Source organism: Hyperolius riggenbachi, chromosome 9, assembly GCF_040937935.1.
Source record: "Hyperolius riggenbachi isolate aHypRig1 chromosome 9, aHypRig1.pri, whole genome shotgun sequence".
NCBI classification, from domain to species: Eukaryota; Metazoa; Chordata; class Amphibia; order Anura; family Hyperoliidae; genus Hyperolius; species Hyperolius riggenbachi.
In genome coordinates, this window is record NC_090654.1 from 198,821,425 (window position 1) to 198,836,570 (window position 15,146).

A 15,146-nucleotide genomic window follows, 5' to 3' on the forward strand; every position below is an offset into this window, starting at 1 on the left:
AGGCAAAAGCTTTCAATGTGATCACTGTGCACAACTACGGAACAGACAGCCTATAATGGGCAGCACATTGCAGCCAGTATGTGTGCTCTACACATATCTGGCAGTGGCACCCATGTCCCTTCTCTCTCATCTACCTACCTGACTCCCTGCAAGGCTGGCTCCCATCCAACAGAGCGATCCCTGCTTCCAGGACCCCGCTGTCCGCTGAGAGGGGGCGTGTCGCTCCTGGCCCCGCCCCTTTTGCGATCCGAATCGTTCATTTTGATGATTCGGATGATCGACTCATAAAATAGATTCGGATCAAAGATCCGAATCGTTCATGATCCGGACAACACTAGTTGGTGAAAGTTTTGCTGGAAGGGAAGAGGCGGCTGTGAGCGGCGCTGGACGGTGCGGAGGGGACGGTGCTGCCGGGGATGTGGCTGTAGTGTGACAGGGGCAGCGGCTGTATGCGGCTGTAGTTGCTGGGGTGCCGCCTGTGTGTGACTGACCCGTGTCCCCCTCTGCTGTCTCCCGCTGGCGGGCCCAGCTGTCTATGAGCGCCCCCCCGGTCATCCGGCCGCCCAGCCCCGCGGGCCATGGCCTGTCCCTGCAGATCCAGATCGGCCTGAGCCGGGAGCCAGTCGTCCTGCCAGAGCCCGGGGAACTGAGCCTGGGAGCCGTGCGAGAGATGGCCTGCTCTATCGTGGACCAGAAGGTGAGCCCCCTCCCCCTAGTTTGTATATAGCTATGTATCCATATGTGTGTGTCTGCTGCCAGTGTCACATCTGTCCAACTTCTTCACACACACGGGGCATCCTGTGCGGAGCAGTGCTTTTCAGCGCTGCTAGCTTTGGGCGCAGCCAGCGCCGCCATAGACTGTAATAGGAATCAGTCTATAGCGGCGCTCAGTGAGGAAGGTCGGCTCCGTCAGAAGACGGAGCCGAAGTTGTTTAAAAAACACAATAATTCGGCCTCCAGCGATCGCTGGAAGCCGAATTATTTCATTCCCCCACTATCCATGTCGGCCTGGAGGGGGAATAGTAATTAAAACGCCCCGGACTTGTGCAGAAGCAGGACCAGCCATTTAACAGCTGGATCCTGCGCCCAAGTCTACCAGCGCCGTATTCAAATGTACGCATCCTGTGCGGGGAAATCACATCTTCCTGTCTGTTGGGGGACGTACCACATTCCTGTGTGTGCAGGGGGATCCCACATTCCTGTGTGTGCAGGGGGATCCCACATTCCTGTGTGTGCAGGGGGATCCCACATTCCTCTGTGCACTAGTGCAGAGGAAATCTCAAATGACTGTATCCTGAGGGATCCCATATTTCTGTGTGCAGGGGGATCCCAAATGACTGTATCTTGATGGATCCCATATTTTTGTATGCAGGGGGATCTCAAATGACTGTATCCTGATGGATTTCATATTTCTGTGTGAAGGGATCCCAAATGACTATCCTGATGGATCCCATGTTTCTTGGTGCTGGGGGATCCCCACATTCCTCTGTGCACAGGGCATCTCAAATGACTATCTTGAGGAATCCCATATTTATGTGCATGGGGATCCCAAATGACTGTATCCTGATAGATCCCATATTTCTGTGTGCAGCGGATCCCAAATGGCTGTATCCTAATGGTCCCATATTTCTTGATGCTGGTTGATTCCCAGATTCCTCGGTACACTGGAAATCCCAAATGAATGTGTCTTGAGGGATCCCACATTCCTTTTTTTGCTTTATTAAGCACCAACCAAACTGACAGTATACTGAGGGATCCCATATACCTGTGTCTGGGGAGAGGGCGCTCATGATTTCGTGTTGGGAATATTCCATTTGCATGTGTATTAAGTTATTTAGATAGCACCGCCATCTTCCGTAGCGCTGTGCATAGTACCAAACAAATAGTGCGGGGCATAGATATAAGTTCAAAAGGCTGTATAATCTGGCCCCTCCAGCAATACACATATATGTATTTTGAGACCAATGTAGATGGTTATATGATACAGTACAGCAGAAATGAGAATCACTAGGGGAAGATCCCTGTTCTTTCAAGCTTACAATCTAGAAGGTAAGGTGTATTGAGCATATCTCACAATCTTGTGTATCCCATGTTATCATCATGTATTGATATAGCACTGTCATCTTCTGAGCATAGTCATGTCACTGTCTCTCAGTGGAGCTCACAGCCTAATCCCTACCATAGCCATTGTTTTTTTTTTTTTTTTTGTCTAAAGCTGGCCATAAACTTGTAGATTTTCACCCAATGTTCCAAAACAAAAGATTCCTCCCACCATACACTGCACATCAATTTTCAATAGATTCTAGCATGGAATTTATTGAAAAATCAATCAAACTGCAGATTTGCACTATTTGGTGCCAATGCTCTTGCCCCACCCACATTTGATTCACATTTTCCATCCTTTCCAATTCATATTTGCGATTCATTTTTATACAAAATCGATCAAAAATCAATCGATCTGACATTTTGGGGAATCTATTCCCAGCAGATGAATCAAATCTGCAAGATATCGAATGGGAAAATCGATGTGTATGGGCACATTAAGGCCAATTTGGGGGGAACTTATTAACTGACCAGTATATGGAGGCTGCCATATTTATTTCCTTTTAAGTAATACCAGTTGCCTGGCTGTTCTGCTGATCCTCTGCCTCTAGTACATAGGCCCTGAACAAGCATGCAGCAGATCAGGTGTTTTTGACAGTATTGTGAGATCTGACAAGGTTAGCTGCATGCTTGTTCCTGGTGTTATTCGGACACTACTGCAGCTAAATGGAACAGCAGGTCTGCCAGGCAACCGGTATTCTTTAGAAGGAAATTAATATGGCAGCCTCCATATTCTGCTCCTGTAAGTTGTTATTTAAGGGAGAACGGTTGCAAACTGAGTAGGCTGTGAGCCGTAGGTCGCGGAGAATCTTTCATTGGGTGCAACAGGTATGAGCTGGTGTTTTCATTACTAATGCTTGTGCCATCTTTGCTTTTTATATCTGCGTGCAGGAAGAATATTTTAAGGTGACCAACTCATATTGATCTATTGGTTGATCCACCAAAACCCATCAGGTCTGGCAGCTTGTTCTTGGAATGATAACAGTTATTTGAGATTGGAAAATAAAATGCATCAGTTATTTTGGTATCCATGGTAGTTGTACTTGCATTGTACTTCTATGCAGTGTCACACTGTGCTGTATTGTTACCCATAGTATTGTTTTCCATAGCTATACAATGAATACAGCCTCCATTTGAAACCCTGGTTTCAAGTTCCAAGATCTTTTTAAGTGTCCTTTGCATCATTTCTAGGCAGGATTTTCCAGTATCACATGTCAACACAGCAGTATTAGTGGAGCAGTGCTTTTCAGCGCTGCTAGATTTGAGCGCAGCCGGCGCCTCCATAGACTACAATAGGAATCATTCCTATTGCAGCGCTCAGTGAGTAACGTCGGCTCTGTCAAAAGACGGAGCCGAGGTTGCTTAAAAAACACAATAATTCGTCCTCCAGCAATCGCTGGAAGCCGAATTATATCATTCCCCCACTATCCATGGCGGCCTGGAGAGGGAATAGTAATTAAAACGGCCCGGACTTGTGCAGAAGCACGATTGGCCATATACCGGCTGTATCCTGCGCCCAAGTCTACCGGCGCCGATTTCAAATGTACTCAGTATTAGGCCTGTGATACTGTTATGGTACTTATTGTAAACACTTCACATATCTTTGTATAACTTGTACAACCTGTAGGCCAGTACCCTAATTGAATCATTTTACCAGTGGGCAGAACTGACCTCTCGGCACGCTAGTGGTCTGTTCCTTGAATTACACTGTTTTAGGCTTAAAGGACAACTGTAATGAGAGGGATATGGAGGCTGCCATAGTTATTTGCCTTTAAACAGTACCAGTTGCTTGGCAGTCCTGCTGGTCCTCTGACTATAATACTTTTAGCCATAGAACCTGAACAAGCATGCATCAGATCAGGTGTTCCTGACATTATTGTCAGATCTGACAAGATTATCTGCATGCTTGTTTCTGGTGTGATTCAGACACTACTGAAGCCAAATAGATCAGTAGGGCTGCCTAGCAACTGTCCCTCTCGATACAGTTGTCCTTTAAAGTGTATCAGAGATGACAAAATAAAAATAAAAGTATACATACCCGCAGGGCTGTGGAGTCGGAGTCGGGGCAATTTTGGGCACCCGGAGTCGGAGTAGGAGTCGTTCATTTCATAAACTTGAGGAGTCGGATGATTTTTGTACAAAATCTACAGCCCTGTTAAGTATTAGACTAAGGAGTCTGAGTCGAGGAGTCGGAGCCATTTTGGGTACCCGGAGTCGGAGTCGTGGTTTTATAAACTGAGGAGTTGGAGTCGGAAGATTCTTTGTCCCGACTCCACAGCCCTGCATACCCGGGACTTCCTCCGGCCTGGTCGCTCCCATGCCACTGTCCTCAGCCTTCTGCATCTTCGGTAACAGTTCTCATCATTTCGGCCAGTTGGCGCATGCGCAGTGCACTCCTCTGTCTCGCTCGCTTACTGTAGTAAATAGCTCTGTGTTATTCTTTGCGGAGAGAGAGGAGGCGGGGCCAGGCGCTGGAAGTCGGGTGATGCGGGACGGCATCACGGGACAAGACTTCTCGGGTAAATATAACTTTCTTTTACTTGCAGGCTGCCAGATTTTTGTTTTTGCTCTGGAGGTCCTAAAAGAGGCCAGCAGCACCAGGTTTAGATTTTTGACCAAGGAAATCTAATTTGTGTACATAGATCCAGAAGGTAAGCAGGATGGGGAGGTCCCTTTTGGGGAACTTTAGTCTGCTTACACACATCCAGTTATGATTGGCGCATTGATTGGCATATTTTACTGCCTGGTACATACATACCATGCAATTTCCCATCAGATCGATGGGTTGAATCGATAATTTTCGACAGGTCTGATCATTTTTTCTGATCCCTTCTGTACAAGATAATCGATCAGAAACCTGTCAGAAATTATCTATTCGTCCTGTTGATCTGACGGGAATTTGCATGTTGGGTACCAAACATACCACTTACATGTAGTAAGAAAGCTTACCTACACAATCTGTTCATAGTATTCAAAATCTTATGCTACATGAAGGTGGCAAAATTGGGCAATCAAAATTAAAGGTGTGTACGCACCCTAAGGGCCAGACAGGCAAAAACGGCATATTACATTTGGCACACAGGGCACCGCCATAGGCCATAATGTGAATTAGGGCTATAGCGGCACTCAGTAATATGGGCACCGTCAAAAGGCGGAGCCCAAATTACTAAAAAAAACCAGTAATTTGGCTGGCAGCTGAATTATGTCTTACCCCTAAGTCCATGGGAACTCACTAGTGTGATTGCGATTAGGGGTAATGCAGTCGCAGGACATGCAGCATTAAAAACGCACTTGCGTTCAATAAGCGCTGCAAAATTGCTTTGAAAAGTGATTTTGCAGTGCTTTGGGGGGCTGAGCGATTACAATTTAAATTAACTTTATTATACTGGCCAGGTGTCCGGATTTCCTAGTTCTGACTGTAGCCCTGCTCCCTAAAGGAAGAGGTCACAGGGGCTTCTCTGACTGGTTCCAGAGAGACAACTATGACCTCTTCCTTTAGGGGGCGGCGCTACGGACAGAAGCTGGACATTATCCCCCCCCCGGCAAATTGCCAATTGGAAGCACTGTACAGTTTACTCTGTACATTGCTTCTAGTGCCTCAGAGTGCATTGATGCCTGTGAACGTGATCCAAACACACTTTCTACAGTGCATTTATGGGTGTGCAGTAACAAGCATGTTATCACTACTTCATGCTGCGAAAAATAACGCACAGGTTATAATGTGCAGAACGCACGTTGCATGCGTAAGGCCTCTTGCACACTGCAAGCAATTCAGATTCAGATTCCGCTTTTTAATCAGTTTTTACCTCCGATTCAGATTCAGATTTGCAGTGTGCAAGGAGCAAACTGAAAATCAGAATCTGAATCGGATGTAAAAACTGATTAAAAATCTGAATCTGAATCGGAATCGCGTGCAGTGTGCAAGAGGCCTTAAACCCGTGTTGCAACACACACGCAGTGTGAACATAGCCTCAAAGTCTACCCATTGTTAATGTAAATTTGCATCCTCTAGTAGTTGTTCAGCACTGTGTAATAGTTTGGCACTCCATAAATAAGAGATCGTTTATCATTCCTGTGAAGCCACAAATGTCATTTTCAAGGGCTGCTTTTGAGGTGGTCTCGTGATAGATATTGGGTGTCCTTATTTGACACAGTGATTCTTTATTGTGAAATAGCAAGACTGTATTCTGCTTGTAAATTATCATTAAGCGTTACATTGCTATTATTATTAATCCTCATAGATGAGCCAGCCGGTATTGGGAGGTAGCATTGCTGCAGCAGCTACACATTTGAAAACACAGGGAAGCCAGCATACCTTGTGAGCTCTGAGAAGGGAGGAGTAGACAGAGAGCTGGTGCGACGGCTGTATTTTATATTCTGTGAGCAACATGTAGGAAGAGCTGCTGTCTGTGAAAAGGAAGAGAGGAAGCGTTACAGCCGACATACTTCTCTCACAAACAGACTGAAAACAAACTGTTGTGTAGTGTACAGAGGAAGTGTGTGCCCAGAGCATTGATTCAGCGCTGCATGTAACTGTATGACTTGACAGTGTGACTAATGTATATTTAACATGCACAGGTCAGGTGAAAACAGAACAAATAAATGTTTCAGGTTTGCTTTGTTAGATGTGGATAAAAAAAAAAAATAAATGTTAAGCTGTCACTGTGAAAATTGGTTGTTGTTTATCCGTGTATCTTGATCTGTTGAATACTGTTTCAGAAAAAGCTGCATATGATGACAGTGGCTGAAGTGAACATGTAGATATGTGATATAGAATTAATAGCAGTGCTGTGTGAGTGGCGTTGATTAACCAGATGCATGAATTATTCCAGGTTCGCATGCAATAGCATGTAGTTTGGAAATGAGCTAAACAGATGCAGGCACATAGGCCAGGGCTCCTGGGGGTACTTGCTTCAGGAGGGGTAAGCCTCTAGATCCAAATGAGGCTTTCTCCATCCTCTTAACCATCCGGAGTCCAGTGCTGGCAGCCACCATACAGCGACAATGTAAATATTTACCTTCCCGGCTCCAGTGCAGACTCCGTGTTGGCTTTCTGATGGGCTCTGGTGGAAATAGCCTCTTCCGATCAGGTCCACTCTACTGCGCAGGCGACTTGCGCTGAAGCCAGGAAGGTAAATATTACAGGCGCTAAGCATGTTGGATATATTTTCGGGGGCTGCTAGTGCTGGATCCCGGAGGGTGAAGAGGAAGGGAAGCCTCATGATCCAGAGGCTTCTCTCTCCTGAGGCAAGTACCCCCCGGGGGCATTTTTTTTTTTAACAGCGTCGCTTTAAGTGCAACCTTTAAACATAACCTGAAGTGAGAGGGATATTGAGGGTGTCATATTTATTTACTCTTAACAATGTTCAATGCGTGGCTGTCCTACTGATCCTCTGTCTCTAATACCATAGACCCTGAACAAGCATGCAGATCATGTGTGTCTGACAAAAATTTGCATGCTTGTTTCAAGTGTGTGATTCAGACACTAGTGATGCGTGAAAGATAAGCAGGGCTGCCAGCAACCACTATTGATTAAAAGGAAATAAATATGACAGCCTCCACATACCCCTTGGATTCAGGTTCCCTTACATGGAACCTAAACTAAAGGGGCCCATACACTAGTCTATTTCAGCCATCGATCAATTCTATCAAATTCCTCATTTGATCGATTTGCATCCGATTTTGATCGATTTCAATTGATTTGTTCTATCTGACAGGATGGAAAATCTAGGTCGATCTGCTGCTGGCAGCAGATCGATGGCCCATAGTGTTGCGTTGGATCTAATGGTCCAATAATGCATTTAAGGTGGCCATACACTCGTAATGCTGAGCATACACGGATGCAATTATGCGCCGGATCAAGCCGCTGGCTCTATCCCGGCGCGTCCCTGCCGGCGCCTGTATCGATCCCCGCTCGTCCCCGCGGGCGCTCCTCCTTTCTGATCTATCTGATGTGTTTAGGAACATTTTTTTTACTAGGAACAGATTTCCAATAGATTTCAGTATGAAAGCAAGAAATTTACCGTGTATGCCCAGCATTAGATTAGCAGCAGATAGATCATCAGATAGATTTCTGATCTATCTGATGTGTTCAGGAACATTTTTAGTATGAAATCTATTGAAAATTGATCTGATGGCATTTTTTTGCCAGCAGAGTTCCATTAGGTCCAATGCAAACTGATAAGCCATCTCAACAGATCGACCTAGATTTTCCAGCATGTCAGATCGATTGAAATCGGCCGCAAATCGATCGGCCAATTGATTTGCGATCGATCGGCCGCTAATCGGCTGGGTGTATGGGCCCCTTTAGATAGATTTCCAATAGATTTTATTCTGAAATCTGTTCCTAGTGTGTGGCACACATCAGATAGATTTCTGACAGATTGGACTTGACAGGCATCTGCCAGAAATCTATCTGATGGTCTAATCTGCTGCAAATCTATAAGTGTATGGCCACATTAAGGATATTCATTTTTCCTTTTGAAATAATACCAGTTGCCTGACTCTCCTGCTGATCCTGTGTCTCTAATACTTTTAGCCACAGCCCCTCAACAACCATGTAGATCAGGTGCTCTGACTGCAGTCAGACTAGATTAGCTGTATGCTTGTTTCAGGTGTGTGATTCAGCCACTACTGCAGGACTACTACAAGAGATCAGCAGGACTGCCAGGCAACAGGTATTGTTTAAAAGGAAAATTCATATCCCTCACAGTTAAGGTTCCTTTAAATAACTGCAGCTCTTTGGTAGGGATGAATGAGTTTGGTTTTGTTAGAAGCAAAACTGAACCTGCTCGTGTCCAAGGAGGGGGCCATGCTAGAGAGGGTTTATTTACCTCTATAAACTTCACTTGCTGCTGCACTCCATCCTCCCGACACTACCTCCTTCACAGCCCGAACTCCCGCTCGGAAGGATGAACTTCCCCAGCAAGAGGCAGTTATTCTGGTTGATTAACCCTCTCTGCCGCGGCCTCTTTCTTAAACACAAGCGGGCACGGTTTTGCTTCTCTCAAATCCCGCTTACAAAAAGTAGGAGCCTGAGACACTGGCCTCAATTCACTAAGCTTTATCAAACACTTTACCGAGCGTTTGATAATTTACCTCATGGGTAAAATCTAATTTTGAATTCACTAGGGTGATATAGATTTATTGAACGTTTTATCGATAAAACATTGAATAAATATATAACACCTTAGTGAATTCAAAATTAAATTTTGCCCATGAGGTAACTTATCAAACTTTCGGTAAAGTGTTTGATAAAGCTTAGTGAATTGAGGCCTATGTGTAGGACACACATACACACAGTGCATATATATAGTGAGGAACATACAATACCAGTGTGTATGCGAACAAAGATGTGCACGTACATGCACACAGAGACAAACGTGCCGACACATGTGCACAGAGACAGACACCCACACTGCCAGCACGCGTGTGCGCACAGGGAGAGGCGTGCACGCTGCCAGCACGCGTGTGCGCACAGGGAGAGGCGTGCACGCTGCCAGCACGCGTGTGCGCACAGGGAGAGGTGTGTGCGCACAGGGAGAGGCGTGCACGCTGCCAGCACGCGTGTGCGCACAGGGAGAGGCGTGCACGCTGCCAGCACGCGTGTGCGCACAGGGAGAGGCGTGCACGCTGCCAGCACGCGTGTGCGCACAGGGAGAGGCGTGCACGCTGCCAGCACAGGGAGAGGTGTGTGCACACAGGGAGAGGCGTGCACGCTGCCAGCACGCGTGTGCGCACAGGGAGAGGCGTGCACGCGTGTGCGCACAGGGAGAGGCGTGCACGCTGCCTGCACGCGTGTGCGCACAGGGAGAGGCGTGCACGCTGCCTGCACGCGTGTGCGCACAGGGAGAGGCGTGCACGCTGCCAGCACGTGTGTGCGCACAGGGAGAGGCGTGCACGCTGCCAGCACGCGTGTGCGCACAGGGAGAGGTGTGTGCGCACAGGGGCAGACGTGCATGCTGCCAGCACGCGTGTGCGCACAGGGAGAGGCGTGCACGCTGCGTGTGCGCACAGGGAGAGACGTGCACGCTGCGTGTGCGCACAGGGAGAGGCGTGCACGCTGCGTGTGCGCACAGGGAGAGGCGTGCACGCAGCCAGCACGCGTGTGCGCACAGGGAGGGGCGTGCACGCAGCCAGCACGCGTGTGCGCACAGGGAGGGGCGTGCACGCAGCCAGCACGCGTGTGCGCACAGGGAGGGGCGTGCACGCAGCCAGCACGCGTGTGCGCACAGGGAGGGGCGTGCACGCTGCCAGCACGCATGTGCGCACAGGGAGAGGCGTGCATGCAGCCAGCACGGGGGCAGACGTGCACACAGCCAGCACGCGTGTGCGCACAGGGAGAGGCGTGCACGCTGCCAGCACGCGTGTGCGCACAGGGAGAGGTGTGTGCACACAGGGAGAGGCGTGCACGCTGCCTGCACGCGTGTGCGCACAGGGAGAGGCGTGCACGCTGCCTGCACGCGTGTGCGCACAGGGAGAGGCGTGCACGCTGCCTGCACGCGTGTGCGCACAGGGAGAGGCGTGCACGCTGCCTGCACGCGTGTGCGCACAGGGAGAGGCGTGCACGCTGCCTGCACGCGTGTGCGCACAGGGAGAGGCGTGCACGCTGCCTGCACGCGTGTGCGCACAGGGAGAGGCGTGCACGCTGCCTGCACGCGTGTGCGCACAGGGAGAGGCGTGCACGCTGCCAGCACGCGTGTGCGCACAGGGAGAGGTGTGTGCCCACAGGGGCAGACGTGCATGCTGCCAGCACGCGTGTGCGCACAGGGAGAGACGTGCACGCTGCGTGTGCGCACAGGGAGAGGCGTGCACGCAGCCAGCACGCGTGTGCGCACAGGGAGAGGCGTGCACGCAGCCAGCACGCGTGTGCGCACAGGGAGGGGCGTGCACGCAGCCAGCACGCGTGTGCGCACAGGGAGGGGCGTGCACGCAGCCAGCACGCGTGTGCGCACAGGGAGGGGCGTGCACGCTGCCAGCACGCGTGTGCGCACAGGGAGAGGCGTGCACGCAGCCAGCACGGGGGCAGACGTGCACACAGCCAGCACGGGGGCAGACGTGCACGCTGCCAGCACGCGTGTGCAAGGGGGCAGACGTGCACGCTGCCAGCACGCGTGTGCGCACGGGGGCAGACGTGCCCGCTGCCAGCACGCGTGTGCGCACGGGGGCAGACGTGCCCGCTGCCAGCACGCGTGTGCGCACGGGGGCAGACGTGCCCGCTGCCAGCACGCGTGTGCGCACGGGGGCAGACGTGCCCGCTGCCAGCACGCGTGTGCACACGGGGGCAGACGTGCCCGCTGCCAGCACGCGTGTGCGCACGGGGGCAGACGTGCCCGCTGCCAGCACGCGTGTGCGCACGGGGGCAGACGTGCACGCTGCCAGCACATACAAGCAGACAGTACTGGAACATACAAACGCATAGCTCATAATTAAATCCTCAGAACAGACATAGTCTAACATCCCTACCATAGTTAAATTCCAGTTGTAGGAGGGGAAAACCAGAGTCCCAGACAAAACGCGTGAAAACATAGAAACGCCACACAGGAGAGACCAGAAAAAGGTGGTCGGTGAGCCCGGAGTCACTGGCTGGATATCGATACAATGGACATGTTTAGGCTTCTGGGTTAAAGCTGAACTTTTTGGTTGGGTTGTGAGGTGATTTTCAACACTGGATACTGGAGGAATGGTAAGAACTATTGCAATACACTGAAGGTGGTTTGGAAGAGGCATTAACTACTTGGGAGCATGTTTAGTTTCATAGCTACACCACTTCAGGTATGCCTTAATGAAAGGCGCTGCATGCAGGGCTTTCAGTTGTGGGATCAATATCCCTTGATTGCTCAGTGCTTCAATTTAGTTCGGTAGCAGAAAGTATTGATTATTCCTTTCTTTTCTTCATAGACTTAAAAGGAAAAGAGGATTAATCAGTCATTTAAGAAATGTATTCCTATTCTAGATCTACCCCAGGGAGATGGACACTGATCTCCCATCAATCCCTCACACATCCCCAGCAGTAGCACAAGAGTGAATTTTAATCTTTGAGCTTTTATTTCTGTCTGAGATTAAAAATAATCTGTCCTGCCCTGGCCTTATGCTGGTCACATAGGACAACTTGAGACTGGGCCCCAGAAACTTGAATTTTACCTTGTTTTTCTTACAGGAGAGTGGGGCAATATGATCATTTCAGTTCAAACCTATTCTTTATCAGCTTACCATATGCTCCTTTGTGTGACTACAATACATGTACAGCGCCAAGTTGCTGCTATAGTGCCAGTTGTAAGAAGGTGCATTGCTCTTAGGAACTTAGAAATGCTACATCTATGGTCTCTTGTTTGCCATAGATCTGTAGTTGGCCGTACAGTATACCATCTTGATTGCATAGATAGGTTCAATTTGCAAAATCTTTTCATACAAGTGTAAACCGCCTTATGGTAAACCTGAGACTATAGAGTGTAAACGTTTTATACATACCTGGTGCTTCCTCCAGCCCCGTCCACGCAGATCGCTCCCTTGCTGCCATCCTCCTCCTGGATGCTCCGGTATCTTTGGCCATTCAGGGTGTACTGCAGGTCGGACTGCACCTGCACCGTCTGGCCGAAGATAATGGGGCATCTACCAGAGCATGGAGGAGGAGGGCAACGAGGAAGTGATCTGCGTAAATGGGGCTGGAGGAAGCCCCAGGTATGTATAAAACTTTTACACCCTTTTGTCTCAGGTACACTTTAAAGTCTATAGGTCCCCATATACACTTGTTGATTTTCTCGGGCAGATTCATTCATAGTGATCGAATCTGCCAGAGATCGATGCCGCCACATGTCGACCAAATCGTAATCTCGATAGTTTTCCAGCTGGAAACAAATGAAACAATTGATTCTTCAGGCTGGAATCCTCTTATTTAATATGGGCCTGGTTAGGGCATGCATTGATAGAAGCATTTAATTTTGAGAGAACTGACGGGCCACCTGCCGGTCCTGCCCCCCTTTCTAAAATAGGCTCCTCAGGGTCGTGCAGAGTATTGGCAGCAGAGTGCAGCTGTCCGCCAGCAGGGTTTCTCCTGTGTCCTCTCTCCATCTCTGCTGGGGTGCCTGTACTGGGCTGCCCCCCACAGCATGCATGTTACATGATCAGGTTTATGTGCCGGATCATGGGGAACAGGCACACTGGCAGCAATGAAGAGAGGACACGGGAGGAGCCTGCAGATGGCCAGGTGACTGCACTTGCGACACTGCACGGCCTGGGGTAGACCTGGGGGGTTTGGCAGGCAGCAGCAGCAGCACCACCAGAGAGTTTCAATAGATTTTGTGCAGAGACCTATTGAAAATCTGTGGCCAGTGTGTGGCAGTAATAGATCCCTCTCTGAAATCGAGAGAGAGCGATCTATCTCTAATGGTCTAATCTGGTGGCCATCTAAAAAAATGTCATTGAGTACATTGACCGGTCCGTGATCTGTTATAATATAATTGAATTGTAGTTAAGCTGCTATGTACATTTTATTTAGTCTGGCCACATGATTACAGTTCTCCTGCTCTTTATTTGATGCCATCTAGGAGGAGAAATGTTGAGTCTGTGGAATGGGGCTTTACATGCATACTGTCAAGTACAGCATTGTTCTGATTGTCATTGAGCTCTGGCTGCTAAGGAACCACTTGCTGCTCGCTAGATGCTCCAGTCAGGCTATGGAATGTTACAGCTCTTATGAATTTACCTCAGTGAATATTACTGGCTTGAGAAGTCAGGTGGTTTGGGCCCTGTAGCGCGTAAGAGAGGAATCGGCGCAGGATATATGGCTGACCCTGCTGCTGCACAAGTCCGGCCGTATTAAATACTATTCCCCCCTCCAGGCCGCCATAGATGGTGGGGAATGAAATCATTCGGCTTCCAGCAATTGCTGGAGGCCGAATTATAGTGTTTTATAAGTAACTTCAACTCCGTCTTCTGACAGCGCTGAAGTTACTCCCTGTGCGCCCAAGTCTCCTGCACTGGAATGAAAGTGTTCGCCTGTAGCAGTTTAGGCATTTGGGGAAACCTTGATCGTCTCATTTGTAATGTGATAAGCCAAGATAATCAAAGCCCAGTAATTTATGCCAAACCTCTCTCGAATGGTGCTGCCCCCAAACCACACCTCCCCCCCACCCCATTTATCTTTGAGGTTCTTTATCTTTGGTACTCAGCTTCAATTGGTGTTCTGTCTGCTATACCTCAAATCCAATTATCAGCGAAGGGAGGTGCTGAGTGGATTAAGGCCATGCAACTCTAAAGGCCCGTACACACGCCGTACTGGAGGCAATGTCTGGTCAGTCGTCACCTCCCGCTGGGTGGGCGTTCCAACGACAGTCCGGCGTGTGTACGCACTGTCGGCGGACTGATACGGCTGTTTCTGAGCGATCCGCCCGGATCGCTCAGAAACAGCCGTATCCCGGCGGTTGGCTCAGAAACAGCCGTATCCGGGCGGATCGCTCAGAAACAGCCGTATCAGTCCGCCGGCAGCGCGTACACATGCCGGACTGTCGTTGGAACGGCGATCCAGTGGGAGGTGACGACGGATCCGTCGCTGCCTCCAGTCCGGCGTGTGTACGGGCCTTTATGCTAGGAATACACAATGAGTTTTTTTGGGGGCGGGGGGGGGGGGGGGGGGGGCAGATTTAAACACTGGTCGTTTTTTCGACCGTTTTTCCGATTGTTTTTCCAATTAATATCCATTCACTCCTATTCGAAAATGGATCAGAAAAACGATCAAAATCAGAATGGACCTGTTGAAAATTATTTATGGAGCCATCTATCTGCCGAAAAAAAACCTTATGGTGTATGCCCAGTATTAGATGTCATTGCAGGACGCTAGACCTCTTCATAGCATTTGGTAAAGGGGGTGGGGTTTAAGGGCTCTTTTTAAAGCGGGCCTGAAATCAGAATATCCTCTCAGCTCTAAAAGATACACAACAGCATGATAACCTTTAAACAAAAACATTTCTTTGTTACAGCTGATACAAATCCTGCAGTAAATCTGCAGTATGTCTACATCATGGAAACAGCCTGTGCTTTGAAAT

The 15,146-nt window shown here is 49.1% G+C and overlaps 1 protein-coding gene across 1 annotated transcript in view; it reads left to right on the forward strand.

The window, feature by feature from the left end:
* The first annotated feature begins 310 nt into the window (after nt 1-310).
* The window catches only part of PRKD1 (protein kinase D1), a 256,322-nt gene continuing 241,486 nt past the window's right edge, over nt 311-15,146 (forward strand). Inside the window, exon 1 of the mRNA XM_068253887.1 lies at nt 311-697. Coding sequence (XP_068109988.1) covers nt 536-697 — 162 coding nt within the window. The 5' untranslated portion in view covers nt 311-535. The remainder of the gene's footprint in view (nt 698-15,146) is intronic.